The sequence below is a fragment of the Aspergillus versicolor genome, assembly GCF_001890125.1.
Source record: "Aspergillus versicolor CBS 583.65 unplaced genomic scaffold ASPVEscaffold_3, whole genome shotgun sequence".
Taxonomy (NCBI): Eukaryota; Fungi; Ascomycota; class Eurotiomycetes; order Eurotiales; family Aspergillaceae; genus Aspergillus; species Aspergillus versicolor.
Window position 1 is genome coordinate 3,306,180 of NW_024467526.1, and position 26,307 is coordinate 3,332,486.

At 49.6% G+C, this 26,307-nt stretch overlaps 12 protein-coding genes across 12 annotated transcripts; 10 read left to right on the plus strand and 2 right to left on the minus strand.

Annotated features, from left to right (window-relative positions):
* Positions 1–644: 644 nt before the first annotated feature.
* On the plus strand, positions 645–2,453 carry ASPVEDRAFT_166000 (uncharacterized protein). The gene is made up of 2 exons (XM_040808642.1): positions 645–1,254; positions 1,316–2,453. Exons 1-2 carry the CDS (start codon positions 767–769, stop codon positions 2,367–2,369), a joined length of 1,542 nt encoding a protein of 513 aa, XP_040666622.1. The 5' UTR covers positions 645–766; the 3' UTR covers positions 2,370–2,453.
* A 481-nt stretch (positions 2,454–2,934) lies between these two features.
* ASPVEDRAFT_82413 (uncharacterized protein) lies at positions 2,935–3,594 on the plus strand (the record flags this gene model as incomplete). The annotated part of the gene is made up of 2 exons (XM_040817201.1): positions 2,935–3,409; positions 3,464–3,594. 2 exons carry the CDS (start codon positions 2,935–2,937, stop codon positions 3,592–3,594), a joined length of 606 nt encoding a protein of 201 aa, XP_040666623.1.
* A 303-nt stretch (positions 3,595–3,897) lies between these two features.
* Positions 3,898–5,546, minus strand: ASPVEDRAFT_51924 (oleate hydratase; the record flags this gene model as incomplete). Its single annotated transcript, XM_040814544.1, has 2 exons — positions 3,898–4,954; positions 5,017–5,546. 2 exons carry the CDS (start codon positions 5,544–5,546, stop codon positions 3,898–3,900), a joined length of 1,587 nt encoding a protein of 528 aa, XP_040666624.1.
* Positions 5,547–6,318: 772 nt separating this feature from the next.
* On the plus strand, positions 6,319–7,932 carry ASPVEDRAFT_166004 (FAD-binding oxidoreductase; the record flags this gene model as incomplete). Its single annotated transcript, XM_040808643.1, has 3 exons — positions 6,319–6,456; positions 6,513–7,656; positions 7,701–7,932. The coding sequence occupies 3 exons, from the start codon at positions 6,319–6,321 to the stop codon at positions 7,814–7,816; spliced, it is 1,398 nt and encodes a 465-aa protein (XP_040666625.1). The 3' UTR covers positions 7,817–7,932.
* A 307-nt stretch (positions 7,933–8,239) lies between these two features.
* ASPVEDRAFT_591940 (SDR family NAD(P)-dependent oxidoreductase) lies at positions 8,240–9,334 on the plus strand. Its single transcript, XM_040815461.1, has 3 exons — positions 8,240–8,698; positions 8,753–9,032; positions 9,096–9,334. The coding sequence occupies exons 1-3, from the start codon at positions 8,398–8,400 to the stop codon at positions 9,292–9,294; spliced, it is 780 nt and encodes a 259-aa protein (XP_040666626.1). The 5' UTR covers positions 8,240–8,397; the 3' UTR covers positions 9,295–9,334.
* Positions 9,335–9,374: 40 nt separating this feature from the next.
* ASPVEDRAFT_82417 (argonaute/piwi family protein) lies at positions 9,375–12,545 on the minus strand (the record flags this gene model as incomplete). Its single annotated transcript, XM_040817202.1, has 4 exons — positions 9,375–10,916; positions 10,969–11,222; positions 11,271–12,347; positions 12,416–12,545. 4 exons carry the CDS (start codon positions 12,543–12,545, stop codon positions 9,375–9,377), a joined length of 3,003 nt encoding a protein of 1,000 aa, XP_040666627.1.
* A 1,222-nt stretch (positions 12,546–13,767) lies between these two features.
* ASPVEDRAFT_82418 (uncharacterized protein) lies at positions 13,768–14,957 on the plus strand (the record flags this gene model as incomplete). Its single annotated transcript, XM_040817203.1, has 2 exons — positions 13,768–13,894; positions 13,948–14,957. 2 exons carry the CDS (start codon positions 13,768–13,770, stop codon positions 14,955–14,957), a joined length of 1,137 nt encoding a protein of 378 aa, XP_040666628.1.
* A 299-nt stretch (positions 14,958–15,256) lies between these two features.
* Positions 15,257–16,165, plus strand: ASPVEDRAFT_27575 (uncharacterized protein; the record flags this gene model as incomplete). The annotated part of the gene is made up of 1 exon (XM_040810028.1): positions 15,257–16,165. One exon carries the CDS (start codon positions 15,257–15,259, stop codon positions 16,163–16,165), a length of 909 nt encoding a protein of 302 aa, XP_040666629.1.
* Positions 16,166–16,934: 769 nt separating this feature from the next.
* ASPVEDRAFT_149770 (uncharacterized protein) lies at positions 16,935–19,928 on the plus strand. The gene is made up of 2 exons (XM_040808214.1): positions 16,935–17,104; positions 17,206–19,928. The coding sequence occupies exon 2, from the start codon at positions 17,232–17,234 to the stop codon at positions 19,689–19,691; it is 2,460 nt and encodes an 819-aa protein (XP_040666630.1). The 5' UTR covers positions 16,935–17,104; positions 17,206–17,231; the 3' UTR covers positions 19,692–19,928.
* A 1,880-nt stretch (positions 19,929–21,808) lies between these two features.
* On the plus strand, positions 21,809–22,335 carry ASPVEDRAFT_82421 (uncharacterized protein; the record flags this gene model as incomplete). Its single annotated transcript, XM_040817204.1, has 3 exons — positions 21,809–22,115; positions 22,171–22,226; positions 22,279–22,335. 3 exons carry the CDS (start codon positions 21,809–21,811, stop codon positions 22,333–22,335), a joined length of 420 nt encoding a protein of 139 aa, XP_040666631.1.
* A 1,136-nt stretch (positions 22,336–23,471) lies between these two features.
* ASPVEDRAFT_592308 (C2H2-type zinc finger protein) lies at positions 23,472–24,850 on the plus strand. Its single transcript, XM_040815463.1, has 4 exons — positions 23,472–23,810; positions 23,861–24,052; positions 24,105–24,184; positions 24,239–24,850. The coding sequence occupies exons 1-4, from the start codon at positions 23,772–23,774 to the stop codon at positions 24,552–24,554; spliced, it is 627 nt and encodes a 208-aa protein (XP_040666632.1). The 5' UTR covers positions 23,472–23,771; the 3' UTR covers positions 24,555–24,850.
* Positions 24,851–25,212: 362 nt separating this feature from the next.
* On the plus strand, positions 25,213–26,040 carry ASPVEDRAFT_71036 (uncharacterized protein; the record flags this gene model as incomplete). The annotated part of the gene is made up of 1 exon (XM_040816097.1): positions 25,213–26,040. One exon carries the CDS (start codon positions 25,213–25,215, stop codon positions 26,038–26,040), a length of 828 nt encoding a protein of 275 aa, XP_040666633.1.
* Positions 26,041–26,307: the final 267 nt, after the last annotated feature.

Below are 26,307 nucleotides of genomic sequence, written 5' to 3' on the forward strand. Positions count from 1 at the left end.
CACCCATACGTGGTCAGAGCGCCTTGTGTATGTAGTTGGATGGTTTGCCAGCACCGACCTCAAAGCACTAGGACTTTATTGCTTTGTTCTGGTTATCATAACCATTTACCTGATGTATACTTTTACATTCTTGGAACCAATGTTGTTCACACACATAATCCCAATATGGACACCGTGGGTTCAGATGCCTTGCTGCTGTGACCAGGTTACTGAGTGATATGCATCCCCTAAGAAAAATAGAAATGGATCTGCAACAATCGTTACATCTCCTTTAGGGAAAACGTTGCGGTTAGCTCAGCATCATTATACATCGTTAGCCCCTGGAAGAATTGTTAGGCATGACCTGTTATGGCTGTCGATGTCACGGTGGAATTGCCTGGGTAGGAGAGAAAGACATTAATGTTGAGCCAGAGCGTGTCGGATTAAGGGCACACCAGTTCTCGTGCTTGATAGTTCGTAGTGGTGTGCAAAATATACTACGTCATGGGTGTAGTATCCGAAAAACCATCTATCCTAATACTATGCGACCCGCCGATTGGACCTAAAAGTCTTCTGATATTGCGGGTGACCTTTGAGACTTAGTCGTACGACTTTATTGTTCTTTTAAAAATTTTGGATACACTGTGATAAATGTGAACGCACCTACTCCGTGTATCTCCCTAATAAGTGCTTCTATGGACGCCAATAATCCTATAACCCACAAAATACTACAGAATATTCGTATTAATGGGCCAGATACCCTTGAATAACTGTTACATCTCGAAAGATGTCTCGGCTGAATCCACGGGTGACCCACGCCTGGATCATCGGAGCTGATATCTCGTCGCTGGCGGCTGCTGTATATCTCATCCATGATGGACACGTACCTGCCGCTCATATTCATATCATGGTCGACGATTCTCAGACAACTGATGAAGTCGGGTTCATCTCCTGCTCAATTGACAGGTGCACGGCACATCTTCTGTCCAGCATTAACAACCGTACTCTCCCACATAAAGATACCTCGGACGATATTGAGACGAAAGTAGCAAATGCAGGAGTAAAACCGCAGCCGAAGACATGTTATTTTGTAAAGCACAGTGGATGCAAAATTCGCCGAATCGAACAACCTGCCAGTCAGCTACGGCTTGCAGATCGAAAAGGTATCGTCAAAGTCATGCTCGGCGATGCGCGAAGCCTGGATTCTAAGACCATCGAAGATTGTTTCAGGGGATGTTTCTTCCACTCAGAGCTATGGCTATTGCTTTCAACGAGGTAAATGCTGTTAAGCCAGGGCAGAGGTAAAGTCCCACTATTGACTCTTGCTGTTTCAAAGATTCGCGATGCAGCCATGCCATAGCGCATTGGAGTTCCAGCGATGTCTGCGGAAGTACCTCGAAGAAGCTGAGTACTGCCGGATGGACTCACCTGTGGCTGCTCTACAAGTTACGGAATCGCTTCGAGAGATACTGCGGAATCATCTAGAAGAGGAGGGAGTCGACTTTTGGCATAACACCGCGGTACGGGACCTCAAGCTTCTGACCGAGAACTCCTGGACGCGCATATCAATGATCGAGGCCAAACGAGAGGGAAAGAGCCTCAAAATATCAATATCATCGGAGGACATCGTGCTCGTGGCCCTCGGCTCTGCGAGCTCGGGCTCACTCACTGGTAGTAATGGATCTCCCCCGCCTCCAATACCGGTGAGAGCAGACAGGATTATGAATGCTTCATGGTCATTGTGGTTCAGGCTTTGGCAGTATTCCCCGGAATTCGGAAATCCAACCGCGTTCTGTACCCATTTGTCAGAGTCGAAGGTGGAAGCTTTCACAATTACACTTCAGGATGGTGGAGAGAACTTGTATAGATATCTCACGGAGCAAATGGGAGAAAACTCTTCCCTGGCCATACCGGACAGCAACTGGTCGTTATCTATTTATCCCTGCCAGCGCCTAACACGGTCTGGAGAGCGAGCAAAGACCTATACAATCTGGGGCTATGGGCTCACACCGGAAAGGTATGGAAATTTCATCCAAAAGCCCATGTGCCGCTGCGCTGGACAAGAGATATTAAGTGAACTGATATCGCACCTGGGGTCGGGCTTCGATAGAGCCCTGTCTACGTCAGTAACTATACCTCGCTTGATACCTCTAGCGTCGGCATCTCTCGTGAGGCGAAGTCGAGTTGACAGACCGCAAACCATTCCCAAAGGGATGAAAAACATAGGACTCATCGGAATGTTCTCGGAAGTCGCAGATGAGACTGTCTGTGGTGTTGAATATGGTATTAGAACTGCCCAGACTGCTGTCTATGGGCTAATGGGCCTGCACCAGAGCTTACCAAAGGTTGGGATTAATGCTGTAGCGGAGAAACATGGGAACAGAGAATGATACCTGGCAAAAATTGCACATGTATTAAATCTAGCACTTGCATTAATTATCTCCAGGCTTTTAGTGATATCATGCATTCAAAGCGAGCTGGCTCGAGAGGCCTCGGCCGTGTTATCTGACCTAAATTATGGAATTCAATACCATGGCACCCGGCGATTTCTCCGCATGACAGCTACCTAACTGAGCTTTCGGCCGAAGATAGGCGAACCTATAATCATCCAGCTTGCTTGTGGGCTTTGCTCAACAGAGACAGCCCATGTGACAGAGTCCACGGTGAAATAAACGTGGGTTGACAAAAAGTCGAAGTGTGGTTGGGTACCATGAACTGGCGGTTCCGAGATTTTGACGCCCTTCATGGTTCAGCTGCCGTCTATTACCTGTATTAATTCAAGTTGAGCCGGTTGGTGAACTTCGAGTGGTTGAAATACAAGATGGGCAGTGGGATGACTTCTATAGTGATGTCATTCATGCTAATATAACAGAGTACTGCCCAGCATTCCAGTAATATAGTATCAGTCACAAACCCGCAAAGACAGCTGAATAACACTCATATTGCAAAGACAAAATGGAAACTCTACGAACTGATATCAACGAAGCACCTCCCAGGTTCTATCGTGTGCAAGCCGGTCTTTCTCGGGTGGCATGTGCCGAACTTGGATTTCAATCAAGCTCAAGGACAAGTGTAGATTCCGAGGACCAACTGATTGAAGCCATTCAACGACGGCTAGACTGGACAAATGAGAAAGAAAGCCCATTTATACCGGTATTCTCGGATTACCAGAAAGCTCACACCTGGGCGCTTGCCCTAACCACGCTGGGGGTCGCCGATGTTCGCATCGCCGAAATCGATTCAAGTGAACTAGCTGGTGCGATTATGTTTAGTATTAAGCGAGCACGGGACGTGCTGGGATCGAATATTCCCGCTGATGACCGGCACGACGGAGAATGGCTCATTAGGGACTGGATTCCCTCTACGGCCGTTGTGCGGTGGATAAATAGTGAAGAAATCCAACGAGACTTTAGACAAATATGGAGGTCTGGTGAGTTGGATTGTGAGCAGTAGCTAGAAGACGTACTTACTAAGATATCAATAGGTCAAACCAAGGACATCCCGTTGCACCAGGAGACTGATATACCTGGATGGATGCACACCAGGAAAGGCTTCTGCGCGCCGGAGGAGAAATGGCAGCGCGGCGACCGTTATGTCTCTGATGTTCAGCATTGATTATTGGATTATTTTTATAATCCCCTGCTTTCTGTTTAAATTACTTCACCTGGGTTACAGCATGTGTTGTACATGAAATTCTTCTTTCTCACGCAATCTTTGGCCGCATCAGCAGAAAGCTCTGGGAATGGCGAAAAGGCCCCAAAATGAAGCTTCTTCCTTGCTGTAGGAAATAATATTGCGCTCGATCTAACAGAATCGTACTGTATGAAGGACAATCTGGAACCCAACGCCTCCCGTTGACACGAGTGTGTAAATTCCAACCAGGGAAGCCGTATCCAGCTAGAAAAGCCAATACTTCAATCAACACAGCAAATCAAACACTTCCAATAATCTACTCCTCCTCACTGCCGGAGGGCCATGTCCTGAACCCATCAGAGTATGCACTGCCATCGCGGCGCCTCGAACGCTGTACTCGACACCAAACGTCGTATCACCAGGAATCTCCACATACTGTCCCACAAAAGCGATATTCGTAGTCCCATGAGGAACAACCCGGGGCCGATCGTTCTCCTTGCGGGAAACCAACATCGAAGTCCCCAGCGGCACAAGGCAAGGAATGGTCGTCGCCGAGGCAAGGATCTGCTCTGTGGGAAACCCTAAATGGGACAGAAGTTCCAGCAGAATTTCCCGGCCAGAGCATTGCCTCATTGGTTTCGGAACGTATTCGCCGGTCTGGTCTGGGTTCAGTGCATATCCCCAAACCACGTAGATGTCGTTTGGCTGTGTTCCAAAGACCGGCTGGTGGGGGACGCTGATGTTCAATCCCCAAGGGCTTTCGAGGACGGTGAGCAGAGCTCCTGTCCCTGGTTTGTCCTGTGTTAGACGGCAATAGTGCTTGAAGAAGTCCGCTTCGCGTAATGTTATGGTGAATGTCTCGATTGTGGACTCGGCTATGCGGGATGAAAAGACATCAGGATTGCCAAACTTGGGTGACTGTTCGTGAAGTCTCTGCCAGAGCGTCCATTCTGGACCCAGAAATAAGGGCGACGGTGATTGAGGGTGTTCATCGTTTGATCCGGTCTTCCAGCCTGTTGATAAAGATCCCAACGTCACAATCACAATGTCAGTTGGAGACACAGTGATGGCGGCATCCTGGCCATGCTCAGTTAGGACAATCTTCTCGACGGTCTTGGGATCCTTCGCGGGATACATCTTGATATCAGTGACTACAGTGTGGAAGTGGAAGTTCACTCCCTCGTCCCTAAGGTATGCCGTTATGGGGAAGATCAGCGACTCATAGAGGCTGAACTGCGTCCTTTCTAGCCGACGCACGTCGTTTTCAGTGTGCATATGGGGTAGATGCTTGACGAGAAGCCTGTGAAACTCAATTGCGCTGTGCCACGGTTGGAGCAGGAAACTAGAATCCAGTTAGGGCAAACCGGAAGATATGGCAAGCAATGAAAGATTGCCGAGTCTCACGTTGTTGACCACAAAGCCCAGAACTCCGACACGAAGAACGGGTCATCAAAGATATCATCGATCTGCTTTGCGTCCAGGCACCGCTCGCCATCAAACAAGAACCGGACCAGCTCGCCGCGTATCTTTGCGCCGACGCGCAGCTGATGCACGTCCACCCTATGCAACCCGTCGTCACCTCTCTTGATCGCCCTTGTGTGCGCCTTATTGATCGGCCGAATATAGCACTCATAAGATTTGACGTCCTGCAAGTAACTCATAGTCGGACTTGCAGCGCTAGGAACCATTGATAGCAGATCGGCCACGCACTGCCCGCGAAGGTAGGGCAGGGCGCCAGTATGTAGGACGTAGCCATCAACACAATTTCCAGAGCACTTCATCGAACCGCCGCTGCTATGGCGAATATCTAGGATGTGTATTTGGTCTGCTGGCAAGTTGGCCTTGTTGAGTAGGTGAACTGCTGCGGCGAGGGATGCGATGCCCCCTCCGACAAGCCATGCTTGTGTTTCTTCAGGGTTACGTTTTGGAGTCATTTCGAAGCGTCCGAACAACTGCAACTGACATTATATTCATTCAGGGGCACTCTATTCGTATTCAAAGCAGGTACACCGCTATTCCATTATATCTGACGAGGTTCGCCAACTCGTGCCGGATCCCGCTTGTTGGGATGGGTCAGACCACGCCTTACCCATGGGACGACCAGCCATTTTAAGCAACGGTTCGCTTTTTACACGCGGGGTCGGGGGTTAATATGTTGCCTAGATTCCACGCCGTAACCCATCGGTTCGAGAAAACGGCTTGCTGCTGTAACCCTACTGTTGGCTTAAAGGACCCAGGAAGTTATCAGTTTAAGGGGGGAGGTACAAATTATACTAATGTGAGACGTCAGTATACATATGCCCATCCTGTCAAATGTAAAAATAGCAACTTACGCGAGGCTGAGACTGTTGTATAAAGTTGAAAGGCGTGGATGGACACCGAATCCCATATAGAGTTACCACAATGATCAAGGATATGTTTTATATGAGATGCACCATCTGAATGCAAAAGGTACAGTTTAAAGGGCAAGTCCATGCACCGGTCTCCATATCTTCCCCTCTCACAGTATGACGCGGTGGCTACACTCCTCCATGGAATCGCCCTGTTGATCGCCAATCTGGACACTGCAGTGCGAATCAGATATCACACGACAGTTTACCAGTTTTTCGAATAGTACTAAAGCCAGCATTGCTTCCAGTTCAAAGACGCTGGATCTCATCAATCGCTTGATTCACCTACCTTGATACGACGCCCGTTCCATACACGATGATTTTCCTTACCCAGCAGCTCGCGCTGCAATTAAGGGAGGAACTAGAAGGAACTCGGGCACAGGTACTAGCCTATGAATCCGAAGGATACGCAAAGAGCATCCAGAGATGGAGCGACACATGCGAAAAGGAAGCTGTGCGTGCCGGTCTCCAAACGGACGGCGTGGAAGATTGCGTTAACCAGGTTTGTAGGGCGCCATCGTCCGAGTAACGTCTACATCTGAAGTATCAATCGTGATAAAATTCGCGAGAAAACACCATGTTAAGTTCGTTGTCGAGGCTGGAGGGCATTCTACTACAGGAGCTTCGGCTTCGCATGGCGGCATAGTTATTAGCATGACGACGATGCGAAACGTGATGACTGATCCGGCGTCGCATACCGTCTGTGTTCAAGGAGGTGCTACCTGGGAAGATGTCAATAACTCCACTGCAAATTACGGGCTGGCAGTCGTGGGACCGACTGCTAATCAGACTGGGGTCGGCGGGTCGACGTTGGGAGGCGGATATGGCTGGCTGACCGGCCAGTACGGGTTGATCATCGACCAGCTCCTCAGCGCGAAGATGGTCCTAGCAGACGGCAGTGTTGTCGAGGCCTCTGAAGAGAATAACCCCGACTTATTCTGGGCCGTCCGGGGAGCAGGACAGGCATTCGGCGTGGCTACGGAGTTTGTCTTTCGCGCGCACTCGATACGCCCCAGTATGTTTGGCGGAACTATCTATTTCACTATGGACAAGCTTCCCGATATCGTTCGCTTCGCCAATAAGTTCTATGAGAAACAGGATCCAAAGAGCGGGCTTTTCTTTGGCTTCAGAGCTCATCCTTCGGTCGACCGTACGGCGGTCGTGGCCCTTCTTTTCTACTACGGGACCCGTGCTGAGGGTGAATCCTTCTTCGCAGATCTCCTGTCCATTGATGCAGCGGCGACAAAAACCGATATGATGTCTTATGCAGATATCCAGGCTATGGGAAACATTGAGCCCATCTCGCATGGTCGCAAAAACATTGATGGTGCGGCCGTGACATTCCCGCTACCTATGGAGCGGTATCTCGCGGTCTATGACCATTTTGACCACATCCTACAGTCGTATCCTGAAGCGAAAAGTAGTGAAATAGTATTTGAATTGCTACCATACGCAAAAGCGGCTGAGGTCCCCCTCGACGCAACAGCAGCCACGAATCGGGGGCCGTACTGCAATATTGGCTTGATACTGTGCTGGAGCAACCCTGAGCTCGATAGGAGGATAGTCACCCTAAAGCACGCCATTCTAGAGATATTCACACCGGAGGCAAGTGCGAAGGATGAGAGCTATGCTGAAAAGTACCCGAATTATGCTGGTAAGTCTTCCCACAATTAGTACTAGTGTGTCTAACATAACCAGGACATGATGTCCATGCGAGTCAATTATTCCGTGACAATCTCGATCGACTCCGGGCCTTGAAGAAAAGGTATGATCTGGAAAACATATTTCGACATTGGCATGATCTACTTCGATAGTGATGTAGTCTTGACACTACATAATCAGCCCTGCCTATTGAGAATACCATCTAGAACCATCCCAGGAGTCTAGAAGTAATAGGTGACCGCTCGTAGGATGCAGATTTAATGTTGCGCTTCGTATATAATGGTGAGCCTGTAGGCCTTGGGACATGGCTCTATTGTGCTGGTTTATCTATATTAGGAAATCCCAACGATGAATCACATCGTTATGGTGATGATATCACTATAGGCGCAACTAAAATACATTGTCCTGCGCAATAGTACGTCCATAGTATATCGGAACTGTTGGCAGGAATTCCTCGGCTAGAATGGCAGAAAAGTCGACACTGTCACCGAGATCACACCACAGGGCACGCCCTAATCACAAGGGCTTTGAATAACAATATAAGGATCATTCAGCGATCAGCAGACCGTCTTTACCATCTAGAATAGGCGTGAGCAGCACATCTAGTACCGTGGATCGACCGGGGCTGCCAGCTATCAATTAGGCATAATAACAACCGGAAACCGTCAAAACATTTGGCTGACAACATTCCATTTCAGATTCTCTCTGGCTACATTCAAGATATACTCAACATATGACCTCCACTATGGATAACTCGAAACCATTTACTGGAAAGGTGGTGACTGTGACTGGAGCAGCACACGGCATCGGACTGGCAACAGTGAACTGGCTTGTCTCCCGAGGTGCTACGGTTTGCATGGCAGATATTGCAAAGAGTGCACTGGAAAAGGCAGCGGAGAAAGTCTCGCAGCAGTTCCCAGATGCAAAGCTCACTCATACGGCTGTCAACGTCAAGGACGCGAAGTCAGTCCAAACTTGGATCGAGGCGACCAAGGACTCCTTTGGTAGAATTGATGGTTGCGTGAACAATGCTGGCAAGTGATAGGCTTTTACTAATCTGCTTCATTATAGTCTGACCAGTATTGTAGGAGTGGTAGGCCACGAGTATAAGCCGATATCGGAGGTCTCGGAGGAGGATTGGAGCTACGTTCTGGATGTCAACTTGAAAGGCGTCTTTAACTGCCTCAAGGCAGAGCTACAGGTGATTGAGGATCATGGTAGTATTGTCGACGTTGCCGGTGTTGCTGGCCAGTTTGGCTTTGCAGACATGTCCCCATATGTCGCTTCCAAACATGGCATCATTGGCTTGACAAGATGCGCTGCTAAAGAAGTAGCTGGGAGAGGAGTCCGCGTTAATGCAGTCTGTCCGTAAGTAGTCCAGCTTGTAGATATCAAAACTGGCCATGGGCTTGTCCGAGCTAACGTCTGTAGGGCAAATATCAAAACCGCGCTCGTACACGAAGAGAACAGACAATCACATGGAGCATTTGCTCCGAAGCACTCGCCCCAGCTCTTCAAGAGATATGGTCAGGCCGATGAGGTCGCTGCAATGATCGGCTTCCTGCTTGGTGACGAGAGCAAGTTTACTACCAATTCGACCTACAATATCGATGGCGGATGGACTGCTTGATTATGTCTGTACTATTAAAAGCCACAACTTTCTGTCATTTCACTCATCCGCGCCGGAGGATATGCTTGTAGGTGAAGATATCAAATATAAAACATGGTTTTGCGCAGATCAGCATGAACCCGGATGGTTGTAAAATCCACTGCGCGGCCCATCTCCTTACTGTCGATCTTTTTCTTCTGGACAATGTATTCAGACGGCCTACCGCCACATCCGTTGTTATCATTCAAGGTCTCCGTCAGATAGCAGCGTGCACGCGCACAAAGCAAATCCGCGTAGTACGCAGGAGCACAGAGGCTGACTGCCTTATTAGTCCGGCCAAAGAGATAGCACAAATCATGCGTAAATCCCTCCAAGATATCAGCCGCATTGGCGAATGGCGGCTGTGACTTGCGAAACCGAAAGACCTCGTCCCAGATAACATAGTAATGTGCTGGACGTGCGGTACCATGTAAGGGTGTATGAGCTTGCAGGTAAAACTCCCACTCTCTGGCCTCGGTGACGCCGCGGTCGACGACGGTACCGTTTCGTGGATTTGATAATCTGTCGGCGTCGGCTTCCTGACTCGGATAGAAGCGCGTACGGTGTCGCTTGCTGACGATGATCACGGACAACTTAGGGAGGTCTTTCCTCTTCTCGCTTTCGGGATAGACTTTTGCGCAGGCGGACTTGAGGAGTGGAATCTCGTCTTCTAGTACGCGTGTGTATTCACCGTCTGAGATCCCACCACGGTAGACGACTATATTCTCGGGGAGCTGGTTCCTATTCACGGACGCCCATAGCTGCAGACGGGATTCCAGCATGGCGCCGAGAGCAGCAGCTGTTGTTCGCCGGGGCTGGGACTTTTCAATGCGTACTTCACCGGGCCACTGAGCCAGGTGTTTGTCGATAGAACCAACCATGCCTACAACGACAGGCTGCATGTCTGGTCCTGCTCCTGCTGTGGCGCGTGTGAGTGGATGTGTCGTGTCAATACCGACGACCATTGTCTTCCCATCAGACATAACCCCCGATTTGTCAGTGGCGAGTACGTGGTTTACGCCTCCCATTTTCAAATTGAGTTTCAGGCACAGGTTGGATAGGTATGCCTCGTCCTTCTTGGAGAGCTTTGGTGCCAGCGTACAGATATTCATGATGCCCATGTGCACGTCGCAAATGCGCTTTACGGAGTTGTAGACGTCGCCGTTTGTGGAGGGGAGAACCACAAGGACTAGTTCTGGTTTGCGTGCCCTTGTTAGGTGTTTCAAAGCAGTGTGTATGGTCTGGTCGAGTATCCCCACGTTGTACTTCCCATTCGAGGAGAGAGCTGGTGTTATATCAACACGATGTCCGTTGGTCATGGGCTGCGTGGTGACGCCGTAGTCACTCAACTTGGAGCGCAGTCCAGCAATGCAGGGCCTCAGATCAGCCGGCGAAGGGAAATAGTCTCTATCTTTGGCGCTGGAAAGGTAGAGAAAGTCCCAGGAGGATAGCCGGCAAGGCTTGCAGAATTTGGCGCTTCTCTGCTTCCACCCTCCGGACAGGATATCCGGCTTGCTTTTGTTTGCGTAGACGACGGAGGGAGACGGTAAAACCCGACCGGGTACAGTGATCAGGTCCGGGCTGATGTTGAATCCAAAGTTGCGCTGTGATACTCCATATTAGCAAAGTACATTGAGGGATGATTGATGGGCGTACCAATGTAGTGTTTGTATTCATCCCAGAGCTGATTCCCAGCAGCTCAGCGCCTTTGGAAGTAATAGAGCGTGCATTCGCCGCGGGCTTACGGATTGCAAAAGCGTTCATCTTCATCTTCTGAGCTTCTGTAATGCGAGACCGCGCCGGCTGGCAATCTCGAACAATACAAACATCTGCAGGGAGGTACGCAGGTTGCTTGTTGCGCGAAAGGATCTTGACCACCGGCATATGGGGATCAAGGCGTATACCATATTCTGCAAATGTTTAGCATTGAACATTACAGATTGAAGAAGAATACTTACTTTGAAAGAAGAATTCTGCCACTGTGATGTATTTCCCTTTCTCTTCAGGGGGGCTGTCGATGTCCATGCTTTCTGATTCATCTATCTGGCCTGCTTCTGGATTAGGATCACAACGCCAGAACTGTACATCCCTAGGCCCTGCACCATGACAAGCAACAATGGGCGGGTGAGGCAGATCCTGTCCATCCAACGGTGATGCCAGGCCGACGATGATTTTAAACCGAGCTTGCTGGTTTATATGCGTGACTTGGACCTGTAACCTCCTCAGAAATGATTCAAGCCTGAATACACTTGGCGAACCATCTTGCCGATATGCTGTAATAACCCTTGTGAGTTCGGCCTTCTGGAAGAATACTGTATAATCCACTTGGCAGTTGACCAGTAGTCGAGCTGTGGCAGCGCGGACACCGATTGCAAACCCCCTTAGAGCATCAAGGCCAGCGCCGAGGTTGAACCGCTCTGCCGACTTGTCACAGATGGGAAAGTGTATATTCCCTGGTGTAGAAGCGAGTCGCGGACTAGCTTGTGCTTCGTGTCCAACAATCAAATCGAGAGCCTGTAAAACCTCGGACTTCTCGCGGAACATTGCGCATATCTTTGTCGATGAGAGGTAGTCGACTAGCGAAGAGACGCTGACTTTACTGGCGAAAATGATCTTGACTTGAAATATAGGCGCGTCCTCTGGGTATTCAGTCTGGGCTTCTCCCTTGTAGCGAACATCATACAGCACCTCCGGCTCGGGGTTCGCATCAAGAAGATCGGCCGAGCTGATAATGGTCGACCTGAAGTCTGTGGCAATGCAGTATCGCTTGTCAGAGAGATGCTGGTCCAGTAGTAAATTGAATATCTGCCGTTGCTTCTGCTTGGGAACTCCGGGCTGGGTGATCTCGACATTGTACCGGAAGACCTCACAGCCAGCTGGTGTTGACAATTCAAAGTAATTCGCATACAAAGCAACCCGAGCACCTCGAGTGCCAAAGCCTGGTCTTCGTACTAAGTCTGAAGCGCTGTTATTGATATCCTGCACGGTTTGGATTGCATTTTCAGTCTCTTCCACAACGCTGCTTATTACAGCAGCTTTCCCAGGTCTAGAAGAAAACAAAATGATTAGTATTTAGTAGCACAGTTTATGTATAGGAACACACTGGAATATCTCTTTATCGTGTCGCCCATATTGTCGTCGTTGATCTCGCTTCCCTCCATAAGGACTAAATCCATAACTTCTGCCTCCGCGTCCAACTCTGGAAGCGCGGTCGCCAGAGGGACGGAAACCATTAGAATGGGGCATATCTATCAATGTCTTTCAATTATAATGATATGCCCGAATTTTGGTAAACAGCAGCGAGGCAGTAAGGTCGACGTCCGTGAGTGTCAGGACCCATACATGCATGCGTGGAGCCCAGCTGTTAGAACGTTCGTGCAGGCATGCTCAAGAAAATGTCCTATCAAGGGATGATTGGTCCAGAAATGAAGTGTAACTGACATAACTCTAATTACCTGCAGCTCTATGGCCATAGCAAAGGGGAATTGAAGGTGAGAATGCTTGTTCAGTCATAGCACAGGGCTGCAGAGACGGTCTTAGCAGAGGGTCTTAGCAAAGGGGTCTCTCCCTCATCATGATATCCAACATATAAATACACCACTGTCCCCATCTTCTACCTTTCTGATTCTTATTCCACAGATCATCGGGGGTTCTCCCCCTCCCCGCTGTCAAAATGATTGTCGTTTATCTCCACCTCAGAGTCTAATCCCTTGCCTCCCCCCCGGCCCATCGAGCGAAACCTCCACTGAAGGCGAATTCCTCCCTTGTTACGCCGCGAGGAATGTGACAGACAATGCACATCAGACCACGGCCGCTTGTTAGTTGATTGTTGCTGGCTGCCCGCTCGCACCGAGGAGGTAGGTCACTTAAACTATCAACCGCATAACATGTATATCGCTGACCTTCATTATGAGCAGCATACCACGATCGCACTTTGAAATCACCAAACTGTTCGGAAAAACCACCGGGTTACGATTGGGGCACAATTGTGGCCAATGGGTACGCTTGCACGGTGCAAGCAGGGCAGTAAGCGATAATGAGCTCGCAATGCGGCCTGTCTTGATGTTTTATTGGTAGTCATAGCCTTCAAAATTTGATTGTACATTCACTAAAGAGTTCTGTCCCATAAGTAATTCTGTCTTGGCCGTGGCTGGGCTTTACGAGGTCGTTGCCTTTTGCGGTTTAGCCCTAACCAGCTGAAGACAGTGAGATTGCTGAACCGTGGTCAGCAACTGGCGAATTAACTGATCCAACGCTCTCGAGCGCAGCTACTAAACGCTTTCCAAATCAGGAGATATTTCTGCACATGGAACCATGTATGTTGTCGTGGCGCAGTCGTTGGCCGATATCTGGGGTATATATCTGCAGTTCCTGTCTCCCGTCAATTGCGAATGAACTTCAGACAGGAATAACCAAGAAAACTCTTAGAAACAACGATACAATATGAAATCCACCATGAAATACCAGGGTGATACAGACACAAGCTATCAGACCGACCTCTCAATCCCTGAAGGTCCTCCACCTCCATACTCCCTAGCAGAGCCATCAATCTCACAAGCCTTCAAACCAGTCATAATTCCTCGTAAGTCTGTAACAAAAGGGCTACGAAGAGTGGACTCCACTAACAATCAGCAGAAGTAACCAAAGCCTTCGACAGCGAAATCGCCTCGCCCTTCATGCGGGCCTACAGTCCCGCCCTCTCACAATACCAAATCAGCCAAACCGACTTCCTTACCTTCCTCGACGGTCTGAATGAGGTCTTCATCGCCAATCCCGTCCTACAGGCAACTGGTATCGCTGGGGCCGTCATGGGAAATATCCACCCCATCGAGATTGTGGGTATGGCTGTTGAGACCGCGTCGGAGATTGGCAGCGAGACGACATCGTATTTCCGGACGAGGGCTTATTTGAAGAAGGTCAATACAGACCTATTTGGACCGAGAGGTCTGAAGGCTAAGATTATGGACTTTGAGAAGATGGCTAGGGCTGTTGATGTTCATCCGGACGGACTTAAGGATAGGATGGAGAGGGAGGCTGGGGTTTTGGAGGACCAGGACGTTGAGAGTGTTGAGGATATTTATATTGACCTGGTTCATCGTGTTATTGCCGATGGTGAGGGTGGTGGTGAAGGGGTCGATGCGCAAGGGAGGAATCCGAGGCTTCTGCTACTTGATGCGCTGCAGGGGCATGTTTCGCCGTTAGAGACGGAGGGTCTTCCTGTATCGCCAGAACAGAGGAATCTATTGAAAAGGTGGAATGCTTCCTTTGCTACGAGGGAGGGACAGAAGCAGCATGACCGGCTGGAGAAGAAGTTTCGCAAGGCAAAGCAGGAAAGGGCAGAGAAGTACAAGGAGGCCCTTGAAATTGGACAGGAAATGGAAAAGGATGTTGGAAAGATTGAAGCCAAGATTGGAAAGGTCCCAGAGAAGGAGAAACACGACGAGAGGAAGATCGAGAGGAAGACATCTCGTCTTGTTGCGGATATGGAGCAGATACGCAGGAAGAAGGTGAAAAAGATGAGGGACGTTATGAAGGATGGAGATGAGAAACTGAAAGACCTCCAGCGCAAAGACATGGAGAAGACGCTGAAGATCAAATGGGTCGTTATTTCTTCAGATACTAGTTCTACAGATGGAGAGAATTGAGGATAGGGTATACAACAACAAACTCTCCAGCAGGAGGTGGCTGGAACTGGACTGCGACCAAGTCATGATATCATGTCGCAATCGCACACATTGACTCACAATACGACAGCTGCCTTGTTCCGACTATTGATCAGAAGATGCTCGTATTCGTGTCAGCCTGGATCCTCTTGACTCTGACTGGGCCACATCCCGGGCTTCGAATACGAGGTGGTGAAACATTGCCTCTGTTCATCCACCATGGGTATAAATGTCCAGTTCTCTCCCTGAAATATCAATATCGCACCATCATAATATCCAAAATGCGCACAACAATCATCCTCTCCCTGTTCAGTGCAGCAACCGCCGTGCTAGGCGAGCAATATACCGCCAGAAAGCTCTACCAGCTAGACCCCGGAACATGGATCGAGAACTTCGCCCAGAAGGGCTCCTCCTGGTACACCCGTATGACTCGTCTCGACAGCCCAGAAGTGCTCGAGGTAGACCCGACGCACCAGCACGGGGGTCCTCGAACGATCTATACATTCCCAAATGCAACAAACGCCACCGGCATCACAGAACTCTCTACAGATAACTATGGTGTCCTGACGCTCAATGGACCTCCCGAAAACGCAGCCGTTTCAATATGGACCTTCAATACCACCGGCGAATCATCTGCAACACCTGTCATCGAGAATATCGAAGGCGCCCAGATATTAAACGGTCTCGCTGCATTCTCCCCCAGTATCGTCTTCGCAGCCGATAGTCCGACTGGTGCCATTTACAGGATCAATCTTGAATCCGGTACCGCGGAGAAGGTTCTTTCTGGGAATGGGATTACCCCTGGCGTTAATGGGCTCAGATACAAGCAGCCGTATCTGTACTATACGAACAGTCTGAATGGCGTCTTTGGAAGGATTGAGATTGACCCAACGAGTGGTGATCTAGTCGGCAGTACTGAGGTTGTAGTCAGAGGGGATATTCTGGTAGGCGCTGATGACTTCGCGCTTGCTGGCTGGACAGACGCAGCCTTTGTGGCGAATTTCCAGCAGAATACGCTTGTTCGTGTGCATATTGGAAATGGGACAGCAGAGGTTGTTGTTAGGGATATCCCTGCCCCGACCACGGCGACGTTTAGATTGGGCGTCTTGTACGTTGGGACCAGTGGAACTGAGAGCGATGGAGGAGCGAGCTTTTGGTCTGTTGTCGTTCCTGACCAGCAAACTGTTTGAGTTCTGTGAAGTAAACCAGGTTTATAGCATGGGGCATAACTGTGTACTGTCTTGTTTGGTAGATAGCTAGTCAATTTAGGGTTTGAAAGGAACCACCAGGTGATATATATTTGGGTGGATGTCTTTACTAAAAATGCTATCCCATAAGTCTATTCCTACAAGATGGGTGATTCCAGTTCGATGATAAGACTTAGCGTATGATGCAATCCGGCTGTATATCTGCAAGAAGAAACAGAAGATCCCAGACAACCAACTCGGTAGTTGACTCGACCTGGCCCCTGCATGAGCGACTACGAGGAGAGGATAATCACGCCGATCGTCATATTCTACGCTCTGAGATAGCGGAGTTACTGGTCAAAGCTGGTTCGAACCCCAGGCTGGGGTCGAATTGGCACGAGCAGGTCGATCCATAGCAATATTCCGCGGAGTAGTTGAAGAATGGGATACTGTCAAACCTGTCACTGCGCTATGACATGGGTCTTAATTCTAAGCACCAGTAATATGAGATACCGGGTTCCAATATTTATCGGGCTGACTGGTTGCCTTGAGCCAGCAGTGTGGAAATGCGGGGGGCTATTTCACTCCTCCTGTCGGTAATGATATTGTTCCTTAATGAAAAATGTGCGCATGTGTAACTACTACCTGTCTAAGGGGTAAAGTATCCGGTGTGATAGAGCCAATGTTAGTCCGGGGATTCACCGTGGCCCCTGTGCTAGGACCATATACAATCCTCGCCCTCGGAGAGAACGCAGCTTCAACCCTCGAGGCACGATATTGTACGCGTTTGACCGTGATTTCGGGAGAGATCGTCTGCGAGAGTTCTGGCGAAGGGGTTCGTTATGGAATTGGAGACGGATCATTTATCCTCAACAGGATGCCAGACGGCTTGATGACACAGGGTCCCCACAGGCGGCATTGCACCACAAGACGAAACTCCAAGTAAGTGCCGACATGATATTAGAACTTCTTCTTCAATTGTTACGATCTATCCTTCTTGGTGGGCAGTGAGCAGCCATGGACAACGGTGCTAACTTTACCAGGAGCCAGATACGAGACAACCGCGACGATGGTAGCCGTGCTCTTAGACGGGCCTTACCCGATATACAGCCATGTTCAATATCACGCTGTCCTTCTCTGGCACAGTGAGAGCGACGAATATGACAGATTCGAAATCCTTTTCAACCTCGGTGCGGTGACGCAGAACACTCAGAAAATATGTCACTCCGCTACCGGTGCAGAGACCAGCATTTGCAAGGACATGATTCACCGCGACGTGACATCAAAACCAGGCACTCAACGTACTGAGAAGAGAAGGCAGAGACGAAAGAAGTGTCAGATGTATACACCACCTCCAGTTCAGGAGATTGGGGATAAACAACATGTCTCGGTCGTGCCAGACAAGACTTCGTATCCGTCACCGCGGCTTCCACAGTCCATGCATGAGACGAGCACTTGCCCGTCGACAGTACGAGTACCGGATCAGTTTGACCCCTGGGCACACTGGGCAAGAGCATGGCCATCCACAGATACCCTCTATCAAACCCGAATCTGCATACAGGCCAAAGGCAATCCCGACGCGGGGGTCTTTGTTAACATGATTATGCCGGTGGCCTGTTCCAGTATACTGACGCCAATCAATATATCCTGCGACACTGAAACAGAATTCCGCTTATCATTTGCTGAAATGGGGAGCATCTGTCGCCCGGGTACGGAGCTCATGAACACAATGAGGCAAATCACTGCGCTATACGTGGGGTCTTCAAAGGGTCGCCATCAGGACAATAGACAAGACTTTCTTGTTTTGCTTGTCCCAGACCAACCTGATTGTACGCTCGACTGCTGGCTGAACGGAAATTCAGGATCAGAGTCGGCTATTCAAGTTCATGCCCGAGGAGTTGAACCCGCTAGCATTGGCATCGTGCATGATAGCTTGCGCTTCAACAAGCCACTCATTTTCAGCAAATGGGTGCCTTCGCCAACTGGCAGCACTCAGGGCCTTATGATGGAATGCGAGCAGCTGTCCAGCTTACGACGTCAGTTCTGCAGGAACCCTGATGAGGACCTGCTTCCACCTGTGGCTGCTAGGTCCACGGTAGTCTCTGCGCAGGCATGCACAGTTGACAGGCTCCCATTCGGACAGAGTATATTTGGCCTATCCATGCCGGCCCTTTTGGACACACTTGAAAGGCGTCTTATCGCGGCCCGACTATGCGACACTATTCTGGGTGGCATTCAATTTGAAACAATCGACCACGTTGTCACTGCCTTGACGACTCCATATGCCAGGCCGCGTTCCAACTACCAGCGATACGAATTCTTTGGGGACTCTGTTCTAAAGCATCTGATATCCTGCCAGGTCTTCTTTCAAAATAGTCACTGGCAGGAGCACGACCTCACTCGGGCTCGCGATAAGCTCGTCCAAAACGACCGTCTTACGAGGGCTGCGATGAGGATTGGTCTGGGTGCATATATTATTGATCGCAGGACGAGTCTTCGAAGATATGCTGTTCCATTTATATCCCAAAGGTCTCAGCGCGTTCCAAAGGAAAGAAGCATATCGTCAAAGGCGCTGGCCGACGTTATTGAGGCACTAATAGGAGCAGCATATGTCGACGGAGGCCTTTCACGAGCACATCAATGCATCCGGCGACTACTTCCTGAGATAGGCCTACAATCTACATCTCCATCCTCCTTTTTGCGGCCCAGACTTCATCCAATCCCCGAACACGGTGTTGACCATATCCTCAAAGGCAGCCTTGGATATACATTCCGAAATGAGACACTCCTAGAGGAAGCCCTTACCCATCCCTCATGCGGCCACCACTCTACCACCGCCAGCTACCAAAGACTAGAGTTCCTGGGAGATGCAGTGCTAGACATGGTCACCGTGGACCACTTCATTCGCCATTCGGCTGAGATACCGCAAGGCCAAATGACGCTCATCAAACATGCCGTATGCAACGGAAACCTCCTAGCGTTTTTCTGCCTGGAGAACGGATTGTGGCGGTTTATGCGCTTCAAAAACCCGATCGTGAAAATTTCTCAAGACACCATCTTCAATCGCTATCTAGGACTCCGTGACCAGGTCTGTCTGAGTCTCGAACGGGGCTCGCAGTACCCATGGCAGGATCTGGGCGAACTCAACCCAGATAAGCACTTTTCAGATGTGATAGAAAGCATCCTTGGCGCGATCTTCGTCGACTCGGGTGGCGACATACCTGCCTGTGGAATGTTCCTTGAACGGATTGGCTGGACGAGATATCTACAGCGTATTCTTGACGTCGGGGTTGATGTCATGCACCCAAAGAACGCATTACAGATGTTGTCCAAATCACTCGCAATTTGCCACATTACTCGTTCAAAGAATAAGGCTAGTGAAGCTACCTATGACTGTGCGGTAAGTATTCGTGATACTCAGATTGCCATTGTTAGTGGTTGCTCCTGTCGCACGGAGGCAGAGGTGAAAGCATCGAATGCGGCCCTGGAGATTTTGCAGCATACTACCCTAGACTCGCTCATATCCTAATATTCGTATATATAGTAGAGGTTGTACTTTCGAAGCGGTCTAATAGGCACTCAAGGGCGAGTGGCGAGCTTTGGTGATTTACTTAATATACCATAATATAATTTCCTATTGAACTAGCAGATCTTAACATTCAGCGATAAAAAGGTATAGTGGTATTCGGCTGTCTTTATATTGCAGTATATGCCACAATTTTATCATCTACTATAACCATATCGTATGAACATATTTTGCATGCAGGGTCTCGCGGCAGGACGCTGTCAATGCCCACGTTGACATCTTCCACGTTAGGATTTATGTAGAGAAAGGCAACTTATATAATTCGATAAATGATTTGAATGCTTTCAAGTAACTTTAATCTTTCATTAATCTCGGGAGTTCCGTAGTATGTTTCTGATCTTGCAATTTACATGGTTTCTCAGATTCGCCTACACAAGTTCGAAATATATATTGAATCGATGCACGCCTCACGAGACTCTCCACGCCTCTGTCTACCATGAAAATTAAAGTATTATATTACCGCATATAGGATGAAGATGATATCAAATAAAACCATATGTATACCACTAGGTTGGGATATCAGCTCTTGGTTGACATCTTGCCAGACCCATGGTAGCAACTATGACACCAAAAAGCATACACGAAACCGAGGTACTGCCTACAGGTGATCCACCCCAGCAGGATACTCAACAAATACGGTTACATAATTAGCACTCAACACTGCTAAGTCAAGTTCTGTCAGCGATGCGCCGTGTTCAACCGCAGGATACGGCTATGGTCCACCGAAGTTTACGTGCGGTCACATCAAAAAGAGGCAACCAGTTGCCCATATCTGTCGTCACAATTTGTTCATTTACATTATACCAAGACACCTTCCGAAAACAGAGGCTTGACATATCAAGTCGTCAAGGATCGGGGTCGTTGGCGTCAAAGGCGTCTAGTTGCCAACGAAAGCTCCCCTGTGGAAATCCTGCATAGAGTAACCATTACAGCAAAATAGACACGTTCATCCGGAGATGATGTTAATGGCTTCAGGGAGAATGTATTCTCCTTCGCCGAATAAAGTGCAGTACGTTCAACTCGCACTTCGAGATTCCCGAATCGTGACCCTGTGCTATGGCCACCCAAGGTCCTCGCCCCAAGACCCACGAGGTATGCCAGGAACGGGCGCAGAGGAGTTACCCTATGCTAAGACCACCTTGATGCGAATGTCTCAGTAATGTCCTGGGGTAACTATGATGTCCACATATCTACAGAATATTGAAGGATAGTCCACTTGTTATGTGGCGCATATGCCCACATATCCCAAGGCGCCCGATGGAGGTGCAAGGCGCGCCATGAATCGCCGATCTCAATTGAATCCGGCATGGGATTGTACGAATGGTGTACTACATTTCTTTAGACGACGGGAAGGTGCACGTACAGGCTGCACTACGCGCGTGGAGTGCCACATGCAAAATAGCGATATCCCGTTTGACTATGACACCACCACGAGTAGACCTATACAGACGGTTGAAGTTATACTCTAGCGTCTCTGCTACTCTAAGCTATCTGGTAGGGGATATACTAAACAGACTGAACAGCTCTACGAAAATATCTAGTCCTATGTTAAGACCATCTCCAGCTATCACAGGAGCCACTCCGTCCTGCCTCCTGAACGCATCAGGTGCTCCACTGGACCCTGTCCAGCAATACTGGGAATGAAAAGGGATCGGAGCTTGGGAGCCCATCGAACTGGAACGTGCGATCTGCGAATTCTGCTACAGAAGTAGAGCCCCAGGCATGGTAAGTACGCAGATCAGTGGTCTTAGCAAAGGGATTGCAAGGCTTCTGCAACGCCAGTCCCACAATCTTTGCCTGGACACGGTCCGTACCTGCAGAAGCAACGGGGCTCTCATGCTACTGAAGCTCTAGAATGCGGATTCCGGGCATCAGAGGAGCTACGAGGTTGGCAATGGGGGATACCTTAGGCAGCAGATTGGAAGATATAAAGGTCGACTGAAGTCTGCCAGAATTGCAATTAGTATCATCATCATCAGCTCGATCATCTGCATCTTCAAGTCTCTTCAAGCATCTTACATTCGTTCCGTCGAATTCCAAACTCCAAACTATCTTTCAAAATGAAGTTCACCGTCGCTACTTTCGTTGCCCTGGTTGCAGCTGCTACTGCCATGCCCTCTTACGAGCAGGCCCCCAAGATCTCCCAGGCAAGCCTGAAGAAGATCGAGGAGACTGAGAACAAGTGCGGTGATGCAAACGTCAACTGCTGTATCAGCGTCCCCAAGGACACCAACGCCCAGAAGTACGACGGCCTCGCTGGACTTATCTCTGACGTCCTGTCTCCGGACAGCAACGCCTACTGTGCCCAGGCTAGCAACCCGGGTGTGATCCCGCTTGACCTCCTCCCGGACCTTCTGGGTGGCAACAGTAAGTCGTGGCTATCAATATTGATGAGGTACATGAAACTAAAACACCTTATTAGAGGGCCACCTTTGCGACAACACGGACGTTACCTACGTTTGCTGCGCTGGCGGCGAGGTGAGTTATATTGCACCATGACGACGAAATACCAGTGGACTAACCGAATCAGTGCCACCTTCCCGAGGAGAAGAAGGACGGCAAGGAAGCGTTCTGGAGTCGAGTTTAAACCTCCTGTGCCTGGCATCAAAGTCCCCCGGCCGCCACTTAGTGGGACCATGGGCGTCCAGCACGACAGCCGCTTCGCAATATGGGGTGGAACAATTCTCCTTCTTTAAGCCGAATGTGATTCGGCCATTCACTCGTTGATTGTCTTTTTAGTGTAATAATTAGTTAGTTAGTTTAGATAGAGAAAATCCGAAAAAAATTGCTTTACCAGAACTGTGGCAGACTTTGAGTAGTATCAACAATGTGATAAAAGCCGCGGAGATATTTCCCTTCAAGACACAGCGTTTTCATTCATGAAACACCCCGATCAACCACTGGCCAATCGCAGGAGGACTCCGGATACCGAATGCGGTTCCGAACGTAATATCAAATACGAGAGGCCTCAGCGCAGGCGAACAGTGGCCGGCGACACCTTGGCAGATAACGCTGACCCCAATCTGTAAGGATGGCTGTTCCTTCCAGCCACTCAGACCTCTCAAGATTCTTGTGACACCAGACCCCGCTGGCGTTCGCTGGTCGCCTGCCTTGCATAAGGTTCTTGAGACTCCTCACAGGAATGCATGGATCGCCCAATGAGCCTCGTGGATCAAGTGTCCGTGCCTTGTTTCCTGGCTCCCCAACGGTCACTGCGTCTGGCCCGACATTTTGACCGGTCGATCCGGATCGATCAACTGCAGCGCACATATGTGGAGGAGAAGGGTAAGGGCCACGCTGGAATGTCTCTCACCTGTTCTCGATGGCTTTGGGGCCTGACTTGTGCACAGCCTCAGGTGCGTCCGCTGCTTTTGGCAGGATACCAATTCAGCTGGCAGCCTTCCCACTATTTCTTTCTCTAAATTAAAATTCTTATCCTGCTGCAACTGGTTGCCTGCGCCGGCTCAAGAACTCGGCTTCGCGGCTTTGGAATGTGGCTGTTGCAATTGGGTTGGGTGATGTTTCCGGTCTCTACAACGAAATACAATGCAACATTAATTCATTAAACCACACACCTTGGCTGATGTCGGTACTTTTCAAGCGTCAGAAAAGCGTTAACTTTGTGACTATGTGATTATTTGGCTCCTTGACTATTTCTCGAACATGAGAATAACCTCGTCGCTGAGCCGCCAAGGGTGAGGAAGACGTGTCCGTTCGCGCCACTAGGCAGCGGCGCCCAAAGAACCGGACCTGTCAGGACCTCTCCAGACCAGGACTCAACTCCGGTAGCGAAGTGCCAGTGCTGCTTTAGGCGAGGGAAGGGCTTCTGCAGTAATACAGAGCGCAGGTGAGAAAATGTAGCTGGGTGGTCTTAGCACAGGGTACCAACGCTCGAGGCGTGAGGCGTTGCAGCTATTCGGCAGGCGTCCATATATTAGGGCTCGACATACCCGGCTAATTTTTCCGGGGTGCTAATAAAATAACTTATCCATCGCGACAGATTACTTGATATATAGAGAAGAGATGCGTTACTTTCCATGCCCGTATGAATCTTGCAACAAGGTCTGCCCAATCCCCCAGAGCGGGGACTACCCCGGACTGACGTGACACAGGAATTCGTCCGAAAGGCTGATCTGGCTCGACACTACCAGATCCATTTAGACGACAGGCCGTTCGTTTGCACCGAGGAGGGATGCACGAAGCGGTTCCACCAGCGCTCATCACTCAAGATCCACCAGAGGGTCCACACCGGCGAGAAGCCCTATATCTGCGATATTGGCAATTGCAAGAAAGCTTTTAGTGATGTAAGTTACTTCCCCCACTTCATGCCTCTTGCCGATTGTTAATACCCTGCAGCCTTCGAGTTTCGCCCGACATCAAAAGTCCCACAAGAACGAAAGGCCCTATGTTTGCCCCGTCCCGTCTTGCCTTCAGAGGTACCATCCATTTCTAAGCCCTCAAAGCACCGCTAATATGTCTTTCCAATGTAGTTTCTCTCGAAAGATCGCATTGGAGCGGCACCAGTTGCGACAACATGGCCAAGAAACTAGAGTCCCCCGCAACCCCGAGCCCGGTCCACCAGTCTCCCCAGCGACTTGGCCGACGAGTATTCCACCAGCTTTCTCATTCCCACCAGCATCTCATCCAGAGGTTAGACGTCATCAGAACTCTTTAGATTGGTGTGCTTTGGACCTGAGTGTCGTGGACGACATTGTGCTTCGGACGATAATGGATAATACAGTTCCCCATCCGCCGTATATCGACCCGGGGCAGCAGCATCAGTATCCTGATTTACCACCACAATAACGACTGTGGGCTACTAATGGACGGATTAATAATTTAATTATAACTAATTTTGGCCTGGGGTTTTCATGATTTGCATTTTTGGTTTAGACTTCCCAACGCCGAGTTCCAATGAAATAGTATGATCGCTCTACCACTGCGTGCTCCTATTTATGCGAAAGAGCAGATTCCGATTCAGTCTTAAATCAAGACTCAGCGAGTTCACTATTGGAACATCGTCCTAAGGCTGTCGAAGTGGAAAGCGAGGAAATGGATCATGTGATGTCTTGAGACCTAACAAGGCTGGACGAGCCTCATCAAGACGGGCGTTCATTCGCATTACCCAGGAAGAGGCAGTGCGACTGCTATATACTTATTCCAGTATTGATTGTCGCTATCCCTCAGTCTCAGGTATCTCGCCAAGCCCAAACAAAGGATCCTGCCAGCATACATCCAATTAAACTCGTGTAACCACAGGGTTTCATGCATCGTGACTGCGCCGCAGACACGCGAAAGGCTAGGAGTTGGAAATGGGAAAAAGCAAACTCCAACTCAGGGGTATTTCTCTGATCATCCTGCGCTCTCTCGGCTGTTGGGAACTGGGAATTTCTTTGCGTTTTTGCCCTCGCACAATTGAAATTTTACCGCGCTATCGTGTACTGCATTTGCATTTGCAGACGCTATGAGGGCTGGGTCTGCCGTACTCTTGGTTCTGGCTGCTATGGCCAGAATCAGAACGACGTTTGCTGTTGCCGGTGAGACTACCCTCCTACCCTCCTATTCCACGAAGGCAGTGACTGACCTCGAGCTCGATTTGGCAGACGGCGATGACGGTAGCGATGATGACAGCCTGGGATACGATACGGAAGAGGACTCGATAGACGATGTGGGGATGGAAATGAGCCCAACATCAGGCCAGGCGAGGCCAACAGACAACTTATGGGTTGAATGGGAATACGACGGCCATCTCACTGGCGTGGCCACCATAGAGGTTTTATATTCCTGGCCGGACGAGGACGAGGAGGACTATGGAACATCTACCACATCGGTTGACTGGTCCGAAAGCAGTATATCACTTCCTCCACGCTTTCTGCCGCACGTCCACCCAGGGTCAACTTCTTCCATCTGGCTATGGGCCTATACGCTTACAGGCAGCGACACTAATTATTGGTCGGAGTATTTCACGTTACACCATGACATTGCGCTGTATGCGTCTGAGACTTCCACACCGCCGTTGACTGTTACCCATACCTTGACGCCTACTCAGACGGACCTTCCGGCCCCGACGTCTCCAACACCAGACCCTGAGAGTGACTCGGAGAGAGACTCAGAAAGTAGAGGCCTCTCAACCGGAGGAAAAGCAGGTATCGGTATTGGAGTCAGCGCTGGCGCTATCCTCATTGCCGCTGGGGCATTCCTTCTCGTCCGCCGTCGGAAACGTCAAGAACCGAAGACAATACGCGAGATTCCTGCTACCAGTGCTACAAACCTTCCTGGGCCAGCACCCTGACCGGGTCTGAGCTTTAGTCTGTGTGGAAGCCGGCGAATACGTCGTCGTCGGGGAGCTATGAATGAGGTGATGGGTCGCATACCACTTGACCATTGTGCTCTGGGCGACTTATGCAATGTAATACTGGTTACGTTTAGTGGATTTATTGGTGTGAGCGTTGGGATTTCGGGATGGAGTTCAATCTGCATTGAGGACTTTAGGGCTAGCATTGGATAATGAATAAACTGGCATTGGGAGAGAGTTCAAGAGCAAATATCACCAAACTGC

What these genes read in the sequence shown, in the direction of transcription:
- ASPVEDRAFT_591940 (XM_040815461.1), top strand. Translation starts at nt 8,398, where the DNA reads ATGACCTCCACTATGGATAACTCGAAACCATTTACTGGAAAGGTGGTG. An exon ending in TGGTTGCGTGAACAATGCTG is followed by an intron (nt 8,699 to 8,752) that starts GCAAGTGATAGG and finishes CCAGTATTGTAG; the next exon opens with GAGTGGTAGGCCACGAGTAT. An exon ending in CGCGTTAATGCAGTCTGTCC is followed by an intron (nt 9,033 to 9,095) that starts GTAAGTAGTCCA and finishes TAACGTCTGTAG; the next exon opens with GGCAAATATCAAAACCGCGC.
- ASPVEDRAFT_166000 (XM_040808642.1), top strand. Translation starts at nt 767, where the DNA reads ATGTCTCGGCTGAATCCACGGGTGACCCACGCCTGGATCATCGGAGCT. An exon ending in TGGCTATTGCTTTCAACGAG is followed by an intron (nt 1,255 to 1,315) that starts GTAAATGCTGTT and finishes GCTGTTTCAAAG; the next exon opens with ATTCGCGATGCAGCCATGCC.
- ASPVEDRAFT_149770 (XM_040808214.1), top strand. Translation starts at nt 17,232, where the DNA reads ATGGTAGCCGTGCTCTTAGACGGGCCTTACCCGATATACAGCCATGTT.
- ASPVEDRAFT_592308 (XM_040815463.1), top strand. Translation starts at nt 23,772, where the DNA reads ATGCGTTACTTTCCATGCCCGTATGAATCTTGCAACAAG. An exon ending in CGTATGAATCTTGCAACAAG is followed by an intron (nt 23,811 to 23,860) that starts GTCTGCCCAATC and finishes GACGTGACACAG; the next exon opens with GAATTCGTCCGAAAGGCTGA. An exon ending in GTCCCGTCTTGCCTTCAGAG is followed by an intron (nt 24,185 to 24,238) that starts GTACCATCCATT and finishes TTTCCAATGTAG; the next exon opens with TTTCTCTCGAAAGATCGCAT.